Here is a 15778-nt window from a genome sequence, read left to right as displayed (position 1 = left end):
AATAATGAAAGAAAAATATTTTACAGATTTAAATAAAGAACTTACTACAATTAAGATTTACACATCCATTGCTATCATATATACAAGTTAAGAAATGCTGTATAAGTTCCTATAGAGACTTATATACATAATTAATACTTACTGTTAGTTATTTTGCCTCAAGTTTAACATCTTTCAAACCATAGGTAATCTTTTCCTTATACTAATTTCAATATAAATTTTGAATATATAACCAGCAGAAAATCTTATGTAACCTGACACTCAAAGAAACCAACTATTATTTGTTAGAGGTTCTAAATATTTTTGAAGGCAGACAAATATTTGTTTTAAAAGTTAAAAACTCAACAGGAACTATGTTTTAGATACACCTTTATATATTCTTCATTTTTAAACAAACAGGGACTATCTCTTTTGGATTTTCATTGCTAAGACAAGGCCTATAATACAAAGCAAATAATTATTTAGAAAATAAATAACATCTGGTAATTTATTCAATTTTTAGGGATCCAATATTATAAAAGTTCCTGTAATGTCATTAAAAAATGAACATATACCTATTAAGAAATGTAGTGAAAATTGTTTAATCATTTTAGAGCAGTCAAGATACAACATTAAGATTGGTGTATTGATGTCTGAAAGCAATAATTTTGCCATATGCATCTTAATCTTTTATATCATTCATTTTAAGTTGATGGTTAATTCAAAAACTGAGTTTTAATCAAAGTTGTTTTCAAACATTGTCATAATGTCACGTTGAAGAGTCATATCAATGGTACCAGCCATCTATAAAAAAGAGAAAATTTAAATGTTACTTAAAATCATTTATGAGTTTATTACATCTATATAAACATGATTATGCAACATTTGGATCAGATCATACAATATGAATCCAACTTATTTAACATAATGATTTTGTACATAAATTTTTATTTCTGTATATGTACTGTATAATTTTTGTTAAATATTGTTTATGTGATAAATAATAATTAAAACTTACAAGAACACTAAGAACAAGCTTAATCTTTCTCTTTGAGAGAAAATTCTCAGTGTTGACAGAATGGGTATTAATAAGAACATGAACTGAGATTACATTATTTCATGTATCTCTGTAACCAACATAATGCTAGGCACAGGCACATCAAATTATTTTCTGAATGAACCAATATCTTACCTATGCAAGAAAACTATTGTATGCTAAAGCTATGGATTTTCCTCAGTTCTGCCACTTAATAACTATGTAACCTTAAGCAAATTATTTAAGCAAATTTATTTTATATGTAGATATTTATGAAGATCAAACCAGATTGCAAGTATGACACCCAGTACAATGTTTATTAAATGCTAAGGAGCCATTAAAAAACATAAGTTAAAGTAAAGAAAAGGCTAATTAAGACAAAGGAAAAACATTTACATTTTGAAGCCTCCTCCAAATGCCCCTGTGATTCAGGTTACATATTCTCTGGCCTCTGAAATGATACCAACTATGAAAGCTCAAAACAAGTTTGTTTGTTTTTTATCAGTAAACTGCAACAGCTCTGAGTGATAGGTAAAAGCATCAATTTGCAACTCATTGGTTGACTTCTTAGATGGGGATCAATGTTTTCATTGGCTATCTGGGAAAAGATTTGCCATATGCATCTTAATCTTTTATGTCATTCATTTTAAGATTATTACTTATCTACCAAAGTGATATTAAAAAGTTAGGTGTGACTCTTATGAACTACAAAAATTTCTTTAAATATGCCTTAGAGACAAAAATGATAATTTCTTACATCTTTACCCAGACTACTTTCTTAATGCCAGCTCTTAGGATGCCAAATTAGGATGCCAAATATCTGCCCAGATCCAGATGGTTCCTCAAAGTGCTATTTTAACCCTCTAATATGAGAGTTGGATACATTGTCCTAGTTGAAATATCATGTGCTACTCCTATAACTATCCAAACAGACTGCAAAATTCTAAGAATATTGTAATGAAACTTGTTTTTATTTAAAGACACTTTATTTCAGAATCTCTTCCATCCTGACTAAAAATCTTCACTTGTGGAATAATTGATATGGAACTAGTTATTCTCTATACCAGTTAACAGATATCATGATTTAAATATGAATACTCTAATCTATATATATAAAAGCCTAAGTGACCAAATGACTGAATGACCAGTCAACCGGTCACTATGACTCGCACTGACCACCAGGGGATAGATGCTTAATGCACAGGATCAGGCTCCCTCCCTGTCTGGATTGGGCCTGCAGGGATCAGGCCAAAAACCAGCTATCTGATATCCCCCAAAGGGTCCCAGATTGCGAGAGGGAGCAGGCCAGGCTGAGGGACCCCACCAGTGTGCAAATCCGGTGCATGAAAACTCTCTGCAGCTGGCACCATAACCTGGATATTCCTTTCTTATATACACTTCAACCATTGAAAATTAAGAAAAAAAAACTTGGCCAAAGAAACTGGCATGAAATGAGCTCTGTTAGGGTTCAAGTCATTGCAGGTTTTTAGAGTATGGATCTGTCAAGTAGCAACATAAGCGTACAGGTTGTCAAGAGTGACAGTTATCAAGCTGTTAGGTGTGGCTTTATTAGTCAAGTTTTGGTGGGTTCCAGGTTTATTCCAGCTCCAGGAAAGTGTGTAGGATATTAGAAATTATATTAGGTACTACTTAGATTGTTAAGTGGTAAGTAGGTTGCTGAGAAATCACATATGGGTGACTGAAATCAGGCCCTTGTGAGTATGAACAGGAAAATTCCGAGGTCACTAAAGGAAGACTGCTAGTAAAGTGCTAATGAAATTTTAAAAAGAGCTCCTAAAAACCATAAAAAAACGATAATATCAAAATTTGCTGTTTAAATTCATTAAAATTAAGTAAAATTTATTAGCCACATATATGGCAGGTCACTATTATATTTAACAGATAAATAACATTTCTATCATTTTAGAAAGTTCTATAAGTCCACACTACTTTAAAGTAGACCCATCATGTGTAACAACACGGCTAAGTAAGTGATAAATCACTTTACCTATGTGCTAAATATTGTCCTACATCAGTGGTTCTCAACCTTTCTAATGCCGCAACCCTTTGATACAGTTCCTCATGTTGTGGTGACCCCCAACCATAAAATTATTTTCGTTGCTACTTCATAACTATAATTTTGCTACTGTTATGAATCGTAATGCAAATATCTGTGTTTTCTGATGGTCATGACCCACAGGTTGAGAACCGCTGCTGTAGAGCCTAAGACCATCGGAAAACACAGATATTTGCATTACGATTCATAACAGTAGCAAAATTATAGTTATGAAGTAGCAACAAAAATAATTTTATGGTTGGGGGTCACCACAACATGAGGAACTGTATTAAAGGGTCGCGGCATTAGAAAGGTTGAGAACCACTGTCCTACATACTCAAGACATATAAATTCATTTCATCTTCACAATAGGCATTATTATTCTTCCTTATAGATAAGGAATTTGAGGCACAGAGAGGTTTAATAGCCCAGACCCAAAAATCTAGCAAATGGCAGAATCACTATTTGAACCCACATATTGTAGTAGCTCCAGAACCTGATCCTCTCTAAAGAGGTAACACTGTCATTAAAAAACTACCTCAAATGCATGTTTGAACATGTGAAGACACTGCTCTGTTAAATCTTTTCTTTGTTAGTTAGATTTAGTAAACTAAAATTCACTTACTGCTTCTCTTCTCCTCCGCTCTTGCTCTCTCTCCCTTGCTAAATTACGGTCTTTGAGAAGCCCAAGTCTACTGTTCTCTTGAGCTTCCAATGACTTCTGATGTTCTTTTTGCTTGTCTCCAAGGCACTTGTTTGGCATCTTATTTGAAAAAGATTCCAGAGTGGAGCCAGGGTGCCTGAAAGGAAGAGTAGAACTCAAGTAGGTTTCAAATTCCTTAAAAGTTATTACAAAGGTATGCTATTAAATGACAAATATAAAGCAATGTTCTAGAAACCCCTCTTCATATATCATAACATTATTTTAAAGATTTATTTTTGAGCCCTAGCCAGACTTGCTCAATGTTAGATCATTGGCCTGCAACTGATGACGCAGGCTCCATCCCTGGCCCTGGTTGGGGCACATGTGGGAGGCAACCAATCTATGTGTCTTTCTCTCATTAATGTTTCTCTCTGTCTCTTCACCTCTCTTCCACGCTCTTAAAATCAATGGAAAAAATATCCTTGGGTGAGGATTAACAAAAAACACACACATACACAAAAAAACAACAACCAAAAGACATTTTTTTTTGGTGTCTAACAAATTGATGGGTTTTGAAAACTGTGACCAAGGTATACTACTATCTTCTTACACATAGAATGGAAACACTACTAAGACATTTCTGTTAAAATTATTATATACTTATCATTTAGAAATATTAGTATCTTTAGCAACTCAATGAATAACTTGATTATTTCTATCCTTTTCAAAGCAAACTACTTATCAATAAAAATAAATTCACTCTCTTGCAATTATAATTTTCTCTATGTCCTACTAAAAATAGGTAAATCATAGTCACGTAACAGAACAGAAATTTAATATATTTTAAATATATGTCTAAATCTCTCAAGGCATCCCTTAATCCAGTAAATTACAGACCTTTGATTTTCTTGAAATACTTTGGGTTCCTTTGTATTCTGTTCCAGATGTTTCCGTATTAGTTCCTGTGTTCGAGCTTTTACTTCCTTCTCTATTGCTGCTTTTCTAAATTGGTTGAAGAGCTCATCTGAGGATTTCCGTACACCTGAAGTTTTAACTGGTTTGCCTAAACTTTTCCAAGAGTCAGCATTCTTGATTTTTATATCCTAAAAAAAAAAAAAATTCTGATTCAGTCTATGTCTGCATATATCATCCAAATTTTGGAAGGATAACAATGTTTTTTGATATGATAATAGATAAAGGCTTAATGTAATTTTATAAAAGGTTACTATAGTCAGAAAAGATAAGAAAACAGATAAGCTAAATTCAATTATTCATCTAAGACAAATTAAAATAACATGCATGACAAGGATTTCAATTAATGTGTAAAACATGTACTAAGAGTATGATAATCCGCAAAAAATATAGAAATAAATAAACCAGTCACTGGTTTATTATCCTATAGGAAAAATAAAGCAAGTATACAAATGATGAATGAGACAAAGTCAGATGATACCATAAGAATGGCATAGGTTGGGGCACCTGGGGCAGAAGGCAACCAATCGATGTTTCTCTCTCAAGTATGTCCTCAGGTGAGGATTTAAAAAATAACAAAAACCCAGATATCTGGCAAATATCAGCATTATAGAATTTACAAATAAATACAATCATAAGAACTAAGGGTGGGGAAAGGTTGTTGTTCACAGGTAACTTTTTTTAATAGGCAAAAATTAGGTTTAGAGATCCAAAATCTCATTCAAGTTAATTAGGTCATTACCATATTAAATTTTAAATCCCTTTAATACTTGTGAGGAAAAAATAACATTACTCTTACCTTCTGCACAGAAACTTGACATTCAGACTCAACCACCATTGTGTCATCACCAGACTGATGCATCACAGTTAGGCCATTCAAGTGATTTTCATAATCACCTAGATGCAAACATTTTAAAAACAGTATAATCAAAACAGTTCATCTTGCTTGTCCAGAATTTGTCTTTGTCCCCCTCTCTGGGTCAGAAACTTTTGATGCTTCTCAACTTTCCTGGGAATCATTATACTGTAAAATAAACATTTTTCACTTGAAATTTACCACCTCTATTTCTGCCCCCTGCCCCTCCCCCTTTTTTTTGTCAGCATAAATTAAAGCTGACATTGTGGTTCACCCACCAAAATATATTTTATCTGTCCCAAAACTACAGCAGTCCTCCAGTGTGTAGGGTGTCCTCAGCTCCATTGGAACAAACCAACCACGGTAATCCTACCCACATGGATCATTTAAGAAAGAGAAGGTGTAAGCCAATGTAGGGCTTCTAGGGAAAGATGCATCCTGGTGGCCAAACTGAGAACAAAGGAAACTCAAAGAATGGAAGAAATAAGACACCAGATACCTATAGTAGCTAGTGAGAAGATGGAATAGCAAAAGGTTGGTTTGACTAGAGATGAAGAGAACTATGCAATCCTGTTAATTATTGAGCTTTCATACAAATATGCCATTTATTATGGATGAAGACAAATGCAGAAAGAGCTTGCACCTTTGTTAAACCATGCCTAAACAACTGACCTATATGTAGACTACTGGTTTTGTATGCTAACAAAATTCCTTATTGTTTACATCAGTTTGAGCTGAGTTTTTTTGTCATTTCTGACCAAGAGCATCTTGATGCTTGAAACTTAATTGGGTCACTTCAGTCTCAATTCTCTCTAGTTATAGTCTACAGGTCCTAACTAGTGACAAAAGGACAGAGGGAACAAATAAAAACCGTACCATTACCTTTGTTCACTGACTCAAGTTCACAAATTCCTGGCCACTTGCATATGTAGGAATTTACATTTAAGCTCTACCACCCATCAATCCCTTGGCTGATCCTCTGGCTAAATCACACTAATTGAAGTTGAGACTTGAAGAAGAGAGGAACATTAAGGGACAGGAAGTGAGCATAGGAGGGTGAAACAAAACACTATCAATGGATGTATGAATGAACAAAATTTAAATGTGTATATTCCTATACTAGAGGCCTGGTGCATGAAATTTGTGCACTGGGGGGGGGGGTCCTCTCAGCCTGGCCTGCACCCCCTCGCAGTCTGGGAGCCCTTGGGGGATGGCCGACTGATGGGGGGGAGTGGGCTTGAGTCATCAGTCGGACATCCTTAGTGCTGTTGCACAGGTGGGAGAGGCTCCTGTCACCGCTGCTGTGCTTGCCGGCTTCTGGCTGAGCAGTGCTCTCCCTGAGCGCACTTACCACCAGGGGGCAGCTCCTGCATTGAGCATCTGCCTCCTGGCAGATGCGTGTCATAGCGTGGTCAGATGCGTGGTCAGTGCGTGTCATAGCGACCGGTCGTTCCACCATTTGGTCGATTTGCATATTAGCCTTTTATTATATAGGATGGCCCAATGTACCTACACTTTCTCAGTTCAACAAGGAATGGAAAAACAGAGAGGAAAGCTATAAGTACAGAACTACACTGAGTGGCCAGATTATTATGACCACCCTATTAGTACTTCGTTGGGCCACCTTTTGCCTTCAATACTTCAGCAATTCTTCTTGGCATTGACTCCACAAGATGTTGAAAGGTGATGCAAGGAATCTGACACCATGCCTGATGAATAGCACTGTCCAGTTCTGTGAGATTTGATGGTTATGGAACCAGCTGCCTGATGGCTCTTTTAACTTCGTCCCACAAGTGCTCAATTTGATTGAGATCTGGTGATTGTGGGGGCCACCTAAGCAAGGTAAAGTCTCCCTCATGTTCTTGAAACCACTCCTGCACAATACGAGCACCGTGGCATGGTGCATTGTCTTGTTGGAAGAAGCCATCTTCATTGGGATACGCCATCAACATGATAGGATGAACTTGATCAGCAACGATACGTAGTTATGTTGTGCTATTCAGACATTCTTCCACACAAATTAAAGGGCCCAAATCATGCCAGGAAAACATGCCCCAAACCATAACACTGCCCCCACCAGCTTGAAGGGTTGTATTCATGCATGTGGGGTGCATGCTTTCATGCTGTTTCCATGAAATTCTCACTCTGCCATCTGCATGATGCAACTGGAAACGTGATTCATTGGACCACATGACTTTTTTCCAATGCTCGACTGTCCAATCCTGTGTGAATTGGAGACGTTTTATCTTGGTAACTGCAGACAGCAAAGGTGTTCAAACAGGCCTTTGGCTTCCATATCACATACGATGCAGTGTATGGCTAATTTGCCTACAAATGTCAGGTGGTCATAATAATCTGGCCACTCAGTGTATATCCCTTCTCTGCTTGGGGCCAAATATTATTCAAGAAGTAGAAAGAGTATATATGTCAAGTAAATTCTAAATGACTCTCAGTTTGCTAATTCGGAGTAAGTGGTGGCAGTGCCCTTATCAATAATTAGAGAGAAACGATTTAAATGTGGGGGTTAAAAAGGGGAAATTTAGTTTTGAAATGCTGTTTGACATGCTTATGTTTAAGAATAGATGTTCAGTAGAGTTATAGAAATATATCTGGTGCTTGGATCCTTGAGTTGTAAAAATGAGACTAGAAGTCATAGACACCAAGATGATCACCCAGGAAGGATCATTGTACACTTGAGCAAATGCAAGTCGGCTTCAAGCCTACTGCTATGACAGGAGATCACTAGCTTATGAAGCCTATACTTTGGAACATGGCTAAAAAGCCCTGCAGTAAAGTAAAATGATAAGAGGCTTAAGGATATAACACAGATTATTATCAACAGTTAAAGCAACAGCCCAGTTGCTCTCCTCCTTCTCTGGTCTCTATGCCCCATTCCTCCAACTGATCTACATAATATTAGCAGATTAATTACCTTGAAGCACACCCCTTTGCTCAAAAAAACCTTCATTGGTTACCCACTGACTATACTGTTGCCATCATGTCCAAAGTCTTTAGATATCAAGGTTCTTTATTTTCTGAACCAGGTTTACATTTCCAAATTTATTTCCTTGTATTTCTGTTTATCCAGTCAAAGCTTCAACCACATCGAATGACTGGTTTTCTAAATACCTTCATTCATGCTGTTTCCACCATACAGAATGCCTTCCAATCATAGATATACATAGATAAGTCTTACTTTTTCTCTAATATCCAGCTCCAATTATATTTATTTATCCTGTAAAATACATATCTGCTAAAGAGATCAGGTTATTCTGCCTTACCACATCCTTAAATTTCATTTTTGATTCTTTTAGGGCATATTACATTTTTTAGTTTATATTCCAGATAGCAAACTCTTTGATGTACCTTTCCATTTGCCATGCAAATCCACACTGATGACAGCATACGTTTTGGTTTTTAAAAAATTCTTAGTAAAATTGAGAGGTTTATATGCTGGGGAAAGGTTAAGTTATAAAGATAAGGTAGTAATTCTTTACGACTAAAAATGTCAACTTATTTTAAGGAAAAAAATTAGACATCTTTCAGTTCATGTACAGAAATGGCAGAGGTTTTTTTAAAAAAGCTGATGACACCAAAAATTCAATTTAAAAAATATTTTTGCTTACTCTAATTATTTTGTCATGTGTGTTTTTTTTAAGTAAGAAAACTTCAGTAATGTTTTTCTTACGTTCATTGTTTAAATTAGAGGTTTAACCCCCAATTTTTTCTATTGAGATTAAACTCCAGAAAAGTGAAAGTCTATATACATTTTATAGCTTTTATATATTTACAGTTTCTCTTGAACATAGTGCCACCTACAGTTGACAAATGCAAACCATGTTGCTTCTGAAAAATGAGTAAGTATAGCAGAACAGCCAGCCAGCCACTCTAACATCACCCAAACTTTCTCTTTACACATCACGTTATAATCACATGCAAACAGAAATTGAAGTAATACAATAACAGATTCCAACTGAAGACTTAGATATGTAAAATCCTAATATGAAAAATCCTATTTTCAAAGATAGGATTTTTTTAAAACCATCTTGACTTTCTTCTTTCCGATTGTTTTTCATTCTCTTTATTCTTCTTTCAAGGCTATCCCTATCATTCTATTAACTTACTATAATGAACACAGCAACTTTTCCCTTCTGACCAGCCTTTAAACATGTTCAAATCCCTGATTAAAAAACTCAAAACAAAATAATGTCTCCCAGTCTTAGGAAAAAAATCTTAGTGTTAAAAGTCATAGGTATCTTTCCTTCCTATCTGCTTCACCAACGAACTTTTGACAAGGCTGGCTATATTCAGATTCCATTACTTCTCAATTTACAATAATCTGGTTTCGGTTCCAGTTACAATGGTGATTAAAAGAGCTTTTGCAAAAGCTAAAAAAAAAAAAAAAAAAAAAAAAAAAAAAAAAAAAATCTCACATTGCCAGTTTTAATCCTGTCTCCTCATTCCTTATCCTAATTTAATGTTTTGTAGTCTGTAATACTCTCAGTGATGATTTCCTTCTAAAAACCTCTCTTCCTGTACTTCTGTTATACCATTTTTTCCTCCTCTTCCACCTTTGATTATCTCCGTTTAACTTATTTTTTTCCACTTAATGAGGAAGTTTTGTTTCCTAGAATTTTATCTTCGACCTTTCTCTTCCTGCTCCGCACATTTTCCTGAGTATTTTCATACATTCATTCTCATGGCTTCAAGTAGCTTCTCTACATACTGAGAATTCCCAAGTTATAGTTCTTGTTATAGTTTCCACCTATTTCTTTTTTAAAATATTTTTATTGATTTCAGAGAGGAAGGGAAAGAGAGAGAAACATAAATGATGAGAGAGAATCATTGATTGGCTGCCTCCTATAAGCTCCCCTCCCACCCCCACTGGTGATCGAGCCCACAACCCAGGCATGTGCCCTTGACCAGAACTGAACCTGGGACCCTTCAGTCCACAGGCCAACACTCTATCCACTGAGCCAAACCAGATAGGACTAGTTTCCACCTATTTCTGGTTGTATATTTCCAATTAGATATTCTACAGCATCTCACATGTCCAAAATGAGCACTGGCCTGTTATTTTCAACCCAACTATTGGATAAAACCCTGGTAAGATACTAATTCTAGCAAAGCCTACCAATTCTACTATACAAATATCTTGCTAATTATTTACATATCTATATATATATATAACCTAATATGCAAATAGACCCGACAGTGGAACAACCAAACAACTGAACAACCTGTCACTATGATGTGCGCTGACCACCAGGGGGCATGTGTGCAACATGGTGGGGATCGGCAGTAGGAGGTAAAGCACAAAATATGGTGGGCATTGGCCATGGCGAGATGGTGGAGCAAGTGAGCGGGGGCACCAGACCAAGGCAGAGCGCCAGTCACTGTCATTGGGATGAGCCTCTGGTGGTTACGGAAAATTCTTTGCTCCTGTGCACTGTGTTCCCGCCCAGTGCTGGTCCCATTCACATCTGCTGCTGTCGCTAGCCCGAATCACTTTCTGCTGTCAGCAGGTGTAAGCGGGGCTGGCACCATCAGTGCATGGGAGCAGCAGCAGGGGTGAGAGCAGGGCTGCAGGCAGACAGGGGACCGGGTGGGAGGGGCTGGGTGCGGGCACGGTGGATGGGCTGAGACCCACCCCATCCCTATGCCCACCACAGCCTCGCAGTCCATAGTTCCTTTCAAGGTGCACGAATTTGTGCACTGGGCCCTTAGTTGTCTATACTTACTGCCTTAATTTTGGTCCTCATAATTTCTTTCTTAGACTATGGCACTCAGATTTCCTACTTGGTCTCAACCACATCAGAGCATCTTCATTTTAATTCATTCTCCATATAGTAAGTAGTAATTATCTTCCTAAATATAAATTCTAATGTTGTTACACTCCTGATTGAAATTGTGTTTTTTGTTTGTTTGTTTGTTTTGTTTTTACAAAATAAGAGACCCACATCTAGCACTGGTATTCAAGACGATCATGACCTAGAACCACTACACCTTCAGTAATTCTCCTGAGTATCTTAAAAATCTTTTTCTCAGAAAAGAATAAACATTTTACACTCTGTATCTTTTGTTATTCTTTTTCCCGAGATGCCCTGCAGTGTTGCCTTAGATATTTTCTCTCTTGATCTCTACAGAATAGTGGGGAGCTTTTACTGAAGCAATAAAGGTGTATCAAACTTCGCCATTCCTCCTAATCTATGCTACAGAAAAACAGCTTAGAAATTTCTTCTGCTTTGGAAGGCCAAGTGGAAACCCAGGAGCTGCCTAGAGGGAAGGAGCCATGCATAAGGAATATCCACACCTGCCTCTAGTTTTGCCCCAAATACATTAGTCTCAAGGTTTACTCTCTAGGGCCGCTGTGCTCATCACTATCAGAGAATATCCTTTGTGCCACACATCCCTAGGAGAACAGTTCTGAGACTGGCAATGCCTCCACTTCTGACAACCTATAAGGCATTTATAAAGTCAAATGAATCTAACAATATAAAGTTAGCTAACTTTAGAAGACGTTTTTGGTAAATAAAAACCATCATTAGGCAAGTATTTCTAGCCCAAGTTTGCTTAGCGGTAAACTATTTCTAATATATATAATTCCATTTATTTCTATGCAATTTCTAAATATCTTTTCCTTATTCCATCTTACCTTTCCAACCCATGTAGGCATGGGCATCAAGGAAATGAAGAGCAATATCTCCCAAGTCTTCTCAGAACTTGGTAGTATGGGCTCTGGCAGTGACAGGTTTTTTTTATAGCAAACATGCCAATGTATACTATATAATGTATATGAAAGTAAGTAGCATGTGAAGTGTACATATAAATTTTCATTCAAATGTAAAGAGTGCCTTTGGGTATGAAGCATATAATTTCTAATAATGTGTTTCAGTGATCATTTCTAACCTGAAATGTACTAGTTATGATTTTCAGTATCTCAGATACATAGCAATTAAGATGACCTTAGCAATTTAAAAAAATATATTTTTATTGATTTCAGATAGGAAGGGAGAGGAAGAGATAGATAGAAACATCAATAATGAGAGAGAATCATTAATCAGTTGCCTCATGCATGCTCCCTACTGGGGATTAAGCCCACAACCCAGGCATATGACCTTGACCAGAATTGAACCTGGGACACTTCAGTCTAGACGCTCTATCCACTGAGCCAAACCGGCTAGGGCAGTGGTCGGCAAACTCATTAGTCAACAGAGCCAAATATCAACAGTACAATGATTGAAATTTCTTTTGAGAGCCAAATTTTTTAAACTTAAACTTCTTCTAATGCCACTTCTTCAAAATAGACTCGCCCAGGCCGTGGTATTTTGTGGAAGAGCCACATATGGCTCACGAGCTGCCGACCACAGGGCTAGGGTGACCTTAGCATCTACACTAATAAAAGAGAAACATGCAAATTGACCATCACTCTGCTACACCCACCAGCCAATCAGGAGGGAACATGCAAATTAGAAGGACAAAGATGGTGGCCACCCAGCTACTCCAGGCGTGGAGTGGCCGGGTGGGGCAGGATGTCTGCTATGAGAGGGAGGGCAGGGGGTGAAGGGATCTACAGGAGCAGCACTCTGGCTGCAGCGAAGATGAACACTGCAGACTCTGGAGTCTGCAGCGAAGATGGCAGACTCTGGCCAGAGTCTGCAGCGAAGATGAAGACAAAGATGAAGACGGCAGACTCCAGCCAGAGTCTGCAGAGAAGCAGCGAAGACGAAGATGGCAGACTCCGGCCTGAGTCTACAGTGAAGACGAAGGTGACAGACTCTGGCTGGAGTCTGCAGCAAAGGCAGCAGACTCTGACCGGAGCAAAGGCCTGGGTCCCGGGTGCCGGAGGAAAACTGGTGCTGGAAGCCAAGGGAAGGAAGGCCTATTACACAAATCTCTTCGTGCAACGGGCCTCTAGTTTTCATATACAGATTTAGAAGTCAGTTTCTCATTTGCAGTTATTTACTTGCTAATTTATTACCTGAGGGAGGCAGGATTTGTAAAGGTGAAATGTTTTTCACACTCTGTTTATATTCTAATTCTTGATGATTAATTGCTAACTGGTAGTGATCTGGTGCAGTTCCACTTGAATGTGTAGTCTGATGAAAAAGGGCAATAGTACTAGAGGTTATATCTTGCATAGAAGATTGTATCTGTTAAGACAAAATTAAATAAAATTACCTTTAGAGTTTTAACCACACTCAAAATATAAGAATATAGAAACATGAGAAAAGAATATAATTTAACACTATCTTCAAATATGAAATTACTTAAGTCACACAAACTTATAAGGTATAATTATTCCTATCTTACAAATGAGAAAACCAAGGTTTAGAAAGATTAAATATCTTGGCTATCATATACATAGCTTATACTAAGTAGTTAGTCAAAGCCTAAAATCATAATTACTAGTAGACATAGACTTACATGTATATTATCAAACAGTGCTACTTATTTTTTTAATATATTTTATTGACTTTTTACAGAGAAGAAGGGAGAGGGATAGAGAGTTAGAAACGTCAATGAGAGAGAAACATCAATCAGCTGCCTCCTGCACACCCCCTACTGGGTATGTGCCCGCAACCAAGGTACATGCCCTTGACTGGAATCGAACCTGGGACCCTTCAGTCTGCAGCCGACGCTCTACCCACTGAGCCAAACCGGTTAGGGCAGTGCTACTTATTTTTAAATGCTTTCCTGTGATCTACTGAAAATAAAAATGTAGCCTTTATACCAAATCTAGAGACAAATCCTCTTTTACCCCTTTTTCTTCACTGAATTACAGACCTAAAGGGAGAGGTGATTAAAATCACATGATGGTTTGACCCATATGACTATCAACAAATTCTGATTCAGTACTCAGTTAAAAAGCTATATTATAATAGCTAACATTTAATGATTACGCTGTGAAAGGCACTAGGCTAAGCCCTTATTCCATCTACTGTATGTAGTATATGGGAACACCAAGGCTGCCCTCTATATTTAGACTCACAAGACTAAGCCAAAAATTCTATAATTTGTTCTGCTTATTTGTTAGACTTATATAATAGTTATATTTTATTAGAAAAATGTAGCCTAATACTTTCTCTATTCAATCTTCTTTCGTAAGAAACCTTTGAACATTTGACAAACTGAATAGAGTGACAAGTCTTCATGTAAATCAAACAAACAACCTATTGCAAAGAAAGCTACTATTATACTAGTGAGTTATAACATACACTAGTGGCCCGGTGCACAAAATTCATACACAGGGCGGCGGGGGGCGTCCCTCAGCCTGGCCTGCATCTTCTCCAATCTGGGACCCTTTGGGGGATGTCTGACTGCTGGTTTAGGCCTGATCTCTGTGGGACCGCTGGCTCCTAACCGCTCACCTGCTTGCCTGCCTGATTGCTCCTAAGCACTCTGCCTGCTGGCCTGATTGCCCCCAACTGCCCTCTCCTTCTGGCCTGATCTGATTGCCTCTAACTGCCTCTGCCTCGGCCCCGCCACCATGGCTTTGTCCGGAAGGACATCCAGAAGGTCTCCTGGTCTAATTAGCATTTTACCCTTTTATTAGTATAGATAATTTTAAAATTCTAAGGTAGAGTAAAAATGGAGAATTAACTTACCTTTACTTTCTCTTTAGAAGGAGATCCATTCTGTTTTACTTCAGTAAATTTAGGTAACATTTCTGCAAAAGAAATGTTTGCAAGCTTAAAATTACTTCTAAATTACAAATATTTTCATATTAGAAATAAAATGGTGAAATGCCTTAACTCCAGCCTCTTTTTTTTTTTTTTTCTTTTCAAATTTTTATTAAGGTATTATATGTGTACATATCTTACCATTGCCCCCCACCCCCACCCCACTCCCATACATGCCCTCACCCCCCAATGTTTTGCATCCGTTGGTTACTCTTATATTAACTCCAGCCTCTTAAGAGGTTCTTATACTTTCCAGGATTTTGCCCTCTTTGAATCCATCAAAGTTTCTAAAGGGATACTTGCTTTTAAAAGGGATATTTCTTTCCTACATAATGGAATACATATCCACTCACAATTTTCAATTTGCATTATTTAGGCAAAAAAGAACAGTGTTACTTCACAGTTAAGAGCTCAAATCAATGATATTTTAAAAAAGGAACAAGTCACAAAAGAGAGAAGATTTTAATTAAACAAGCAGTCCCAATTATACTAAAATCATCATTTACCAAGTAGCTGTTAAGAGTTAAATTAAAATAAGAATTTACTATAAGAC

At 37.2% G+C, this 15778-nt stretch overlaps 1 protein-coding gene across 1 annotated transcript in view; it reads right to left on the bottom strand.

Annotated features, from left to right (window-relative positions):
* Nucleotides 1-714: 714 nt before the first annotated feature.
* The window catches only part of BRDT (bromodomain testis associated), a gene marked incomplete at both ends in the record, with an annotated part of 35469 nt that continues 20405 nt past the window's right edge, over nucleotides 715-15778 (bottom strand). Inside the window, 7 exon segments of the mRNA XM_080654652.1 lie at nucleotides 715-783; nucleotides 3697-3868; nucleotides 3870-3871; nucleotides 4608-4817; nucleotides 5486-5583; nucleotides 13524-13695; nucleotides 15151-15212. Of these exon segments, the coding sequence (XP_080510778.1) occupies nucleotides 715-783; nucleotides 3697-3868; nucleotides 3870-3871; nucleotides 4608-4817; nucleotides 5486-5583; nucleotides 13524-13695; nucleotides 15151-15212 (785 nt within the window).

The sequence above is a fragment of the Plecotus auritus genome, assembly GCF_963455305.1.
Source record: "Plecotus auritus genome assembly, chromosome: 2".
In the NCBI taxonomy this organism is placed as follows: Eukaryota; Metazoa; Chordata; class Mammalia; order Chiroptera; family Vespertilionidae; genus Plecotus; species Plecotus auritus.
Note: the sequence above shows the minus strand (reverse complement) of the source record. Positions and strands in the feature narration are given on the sequence as shown.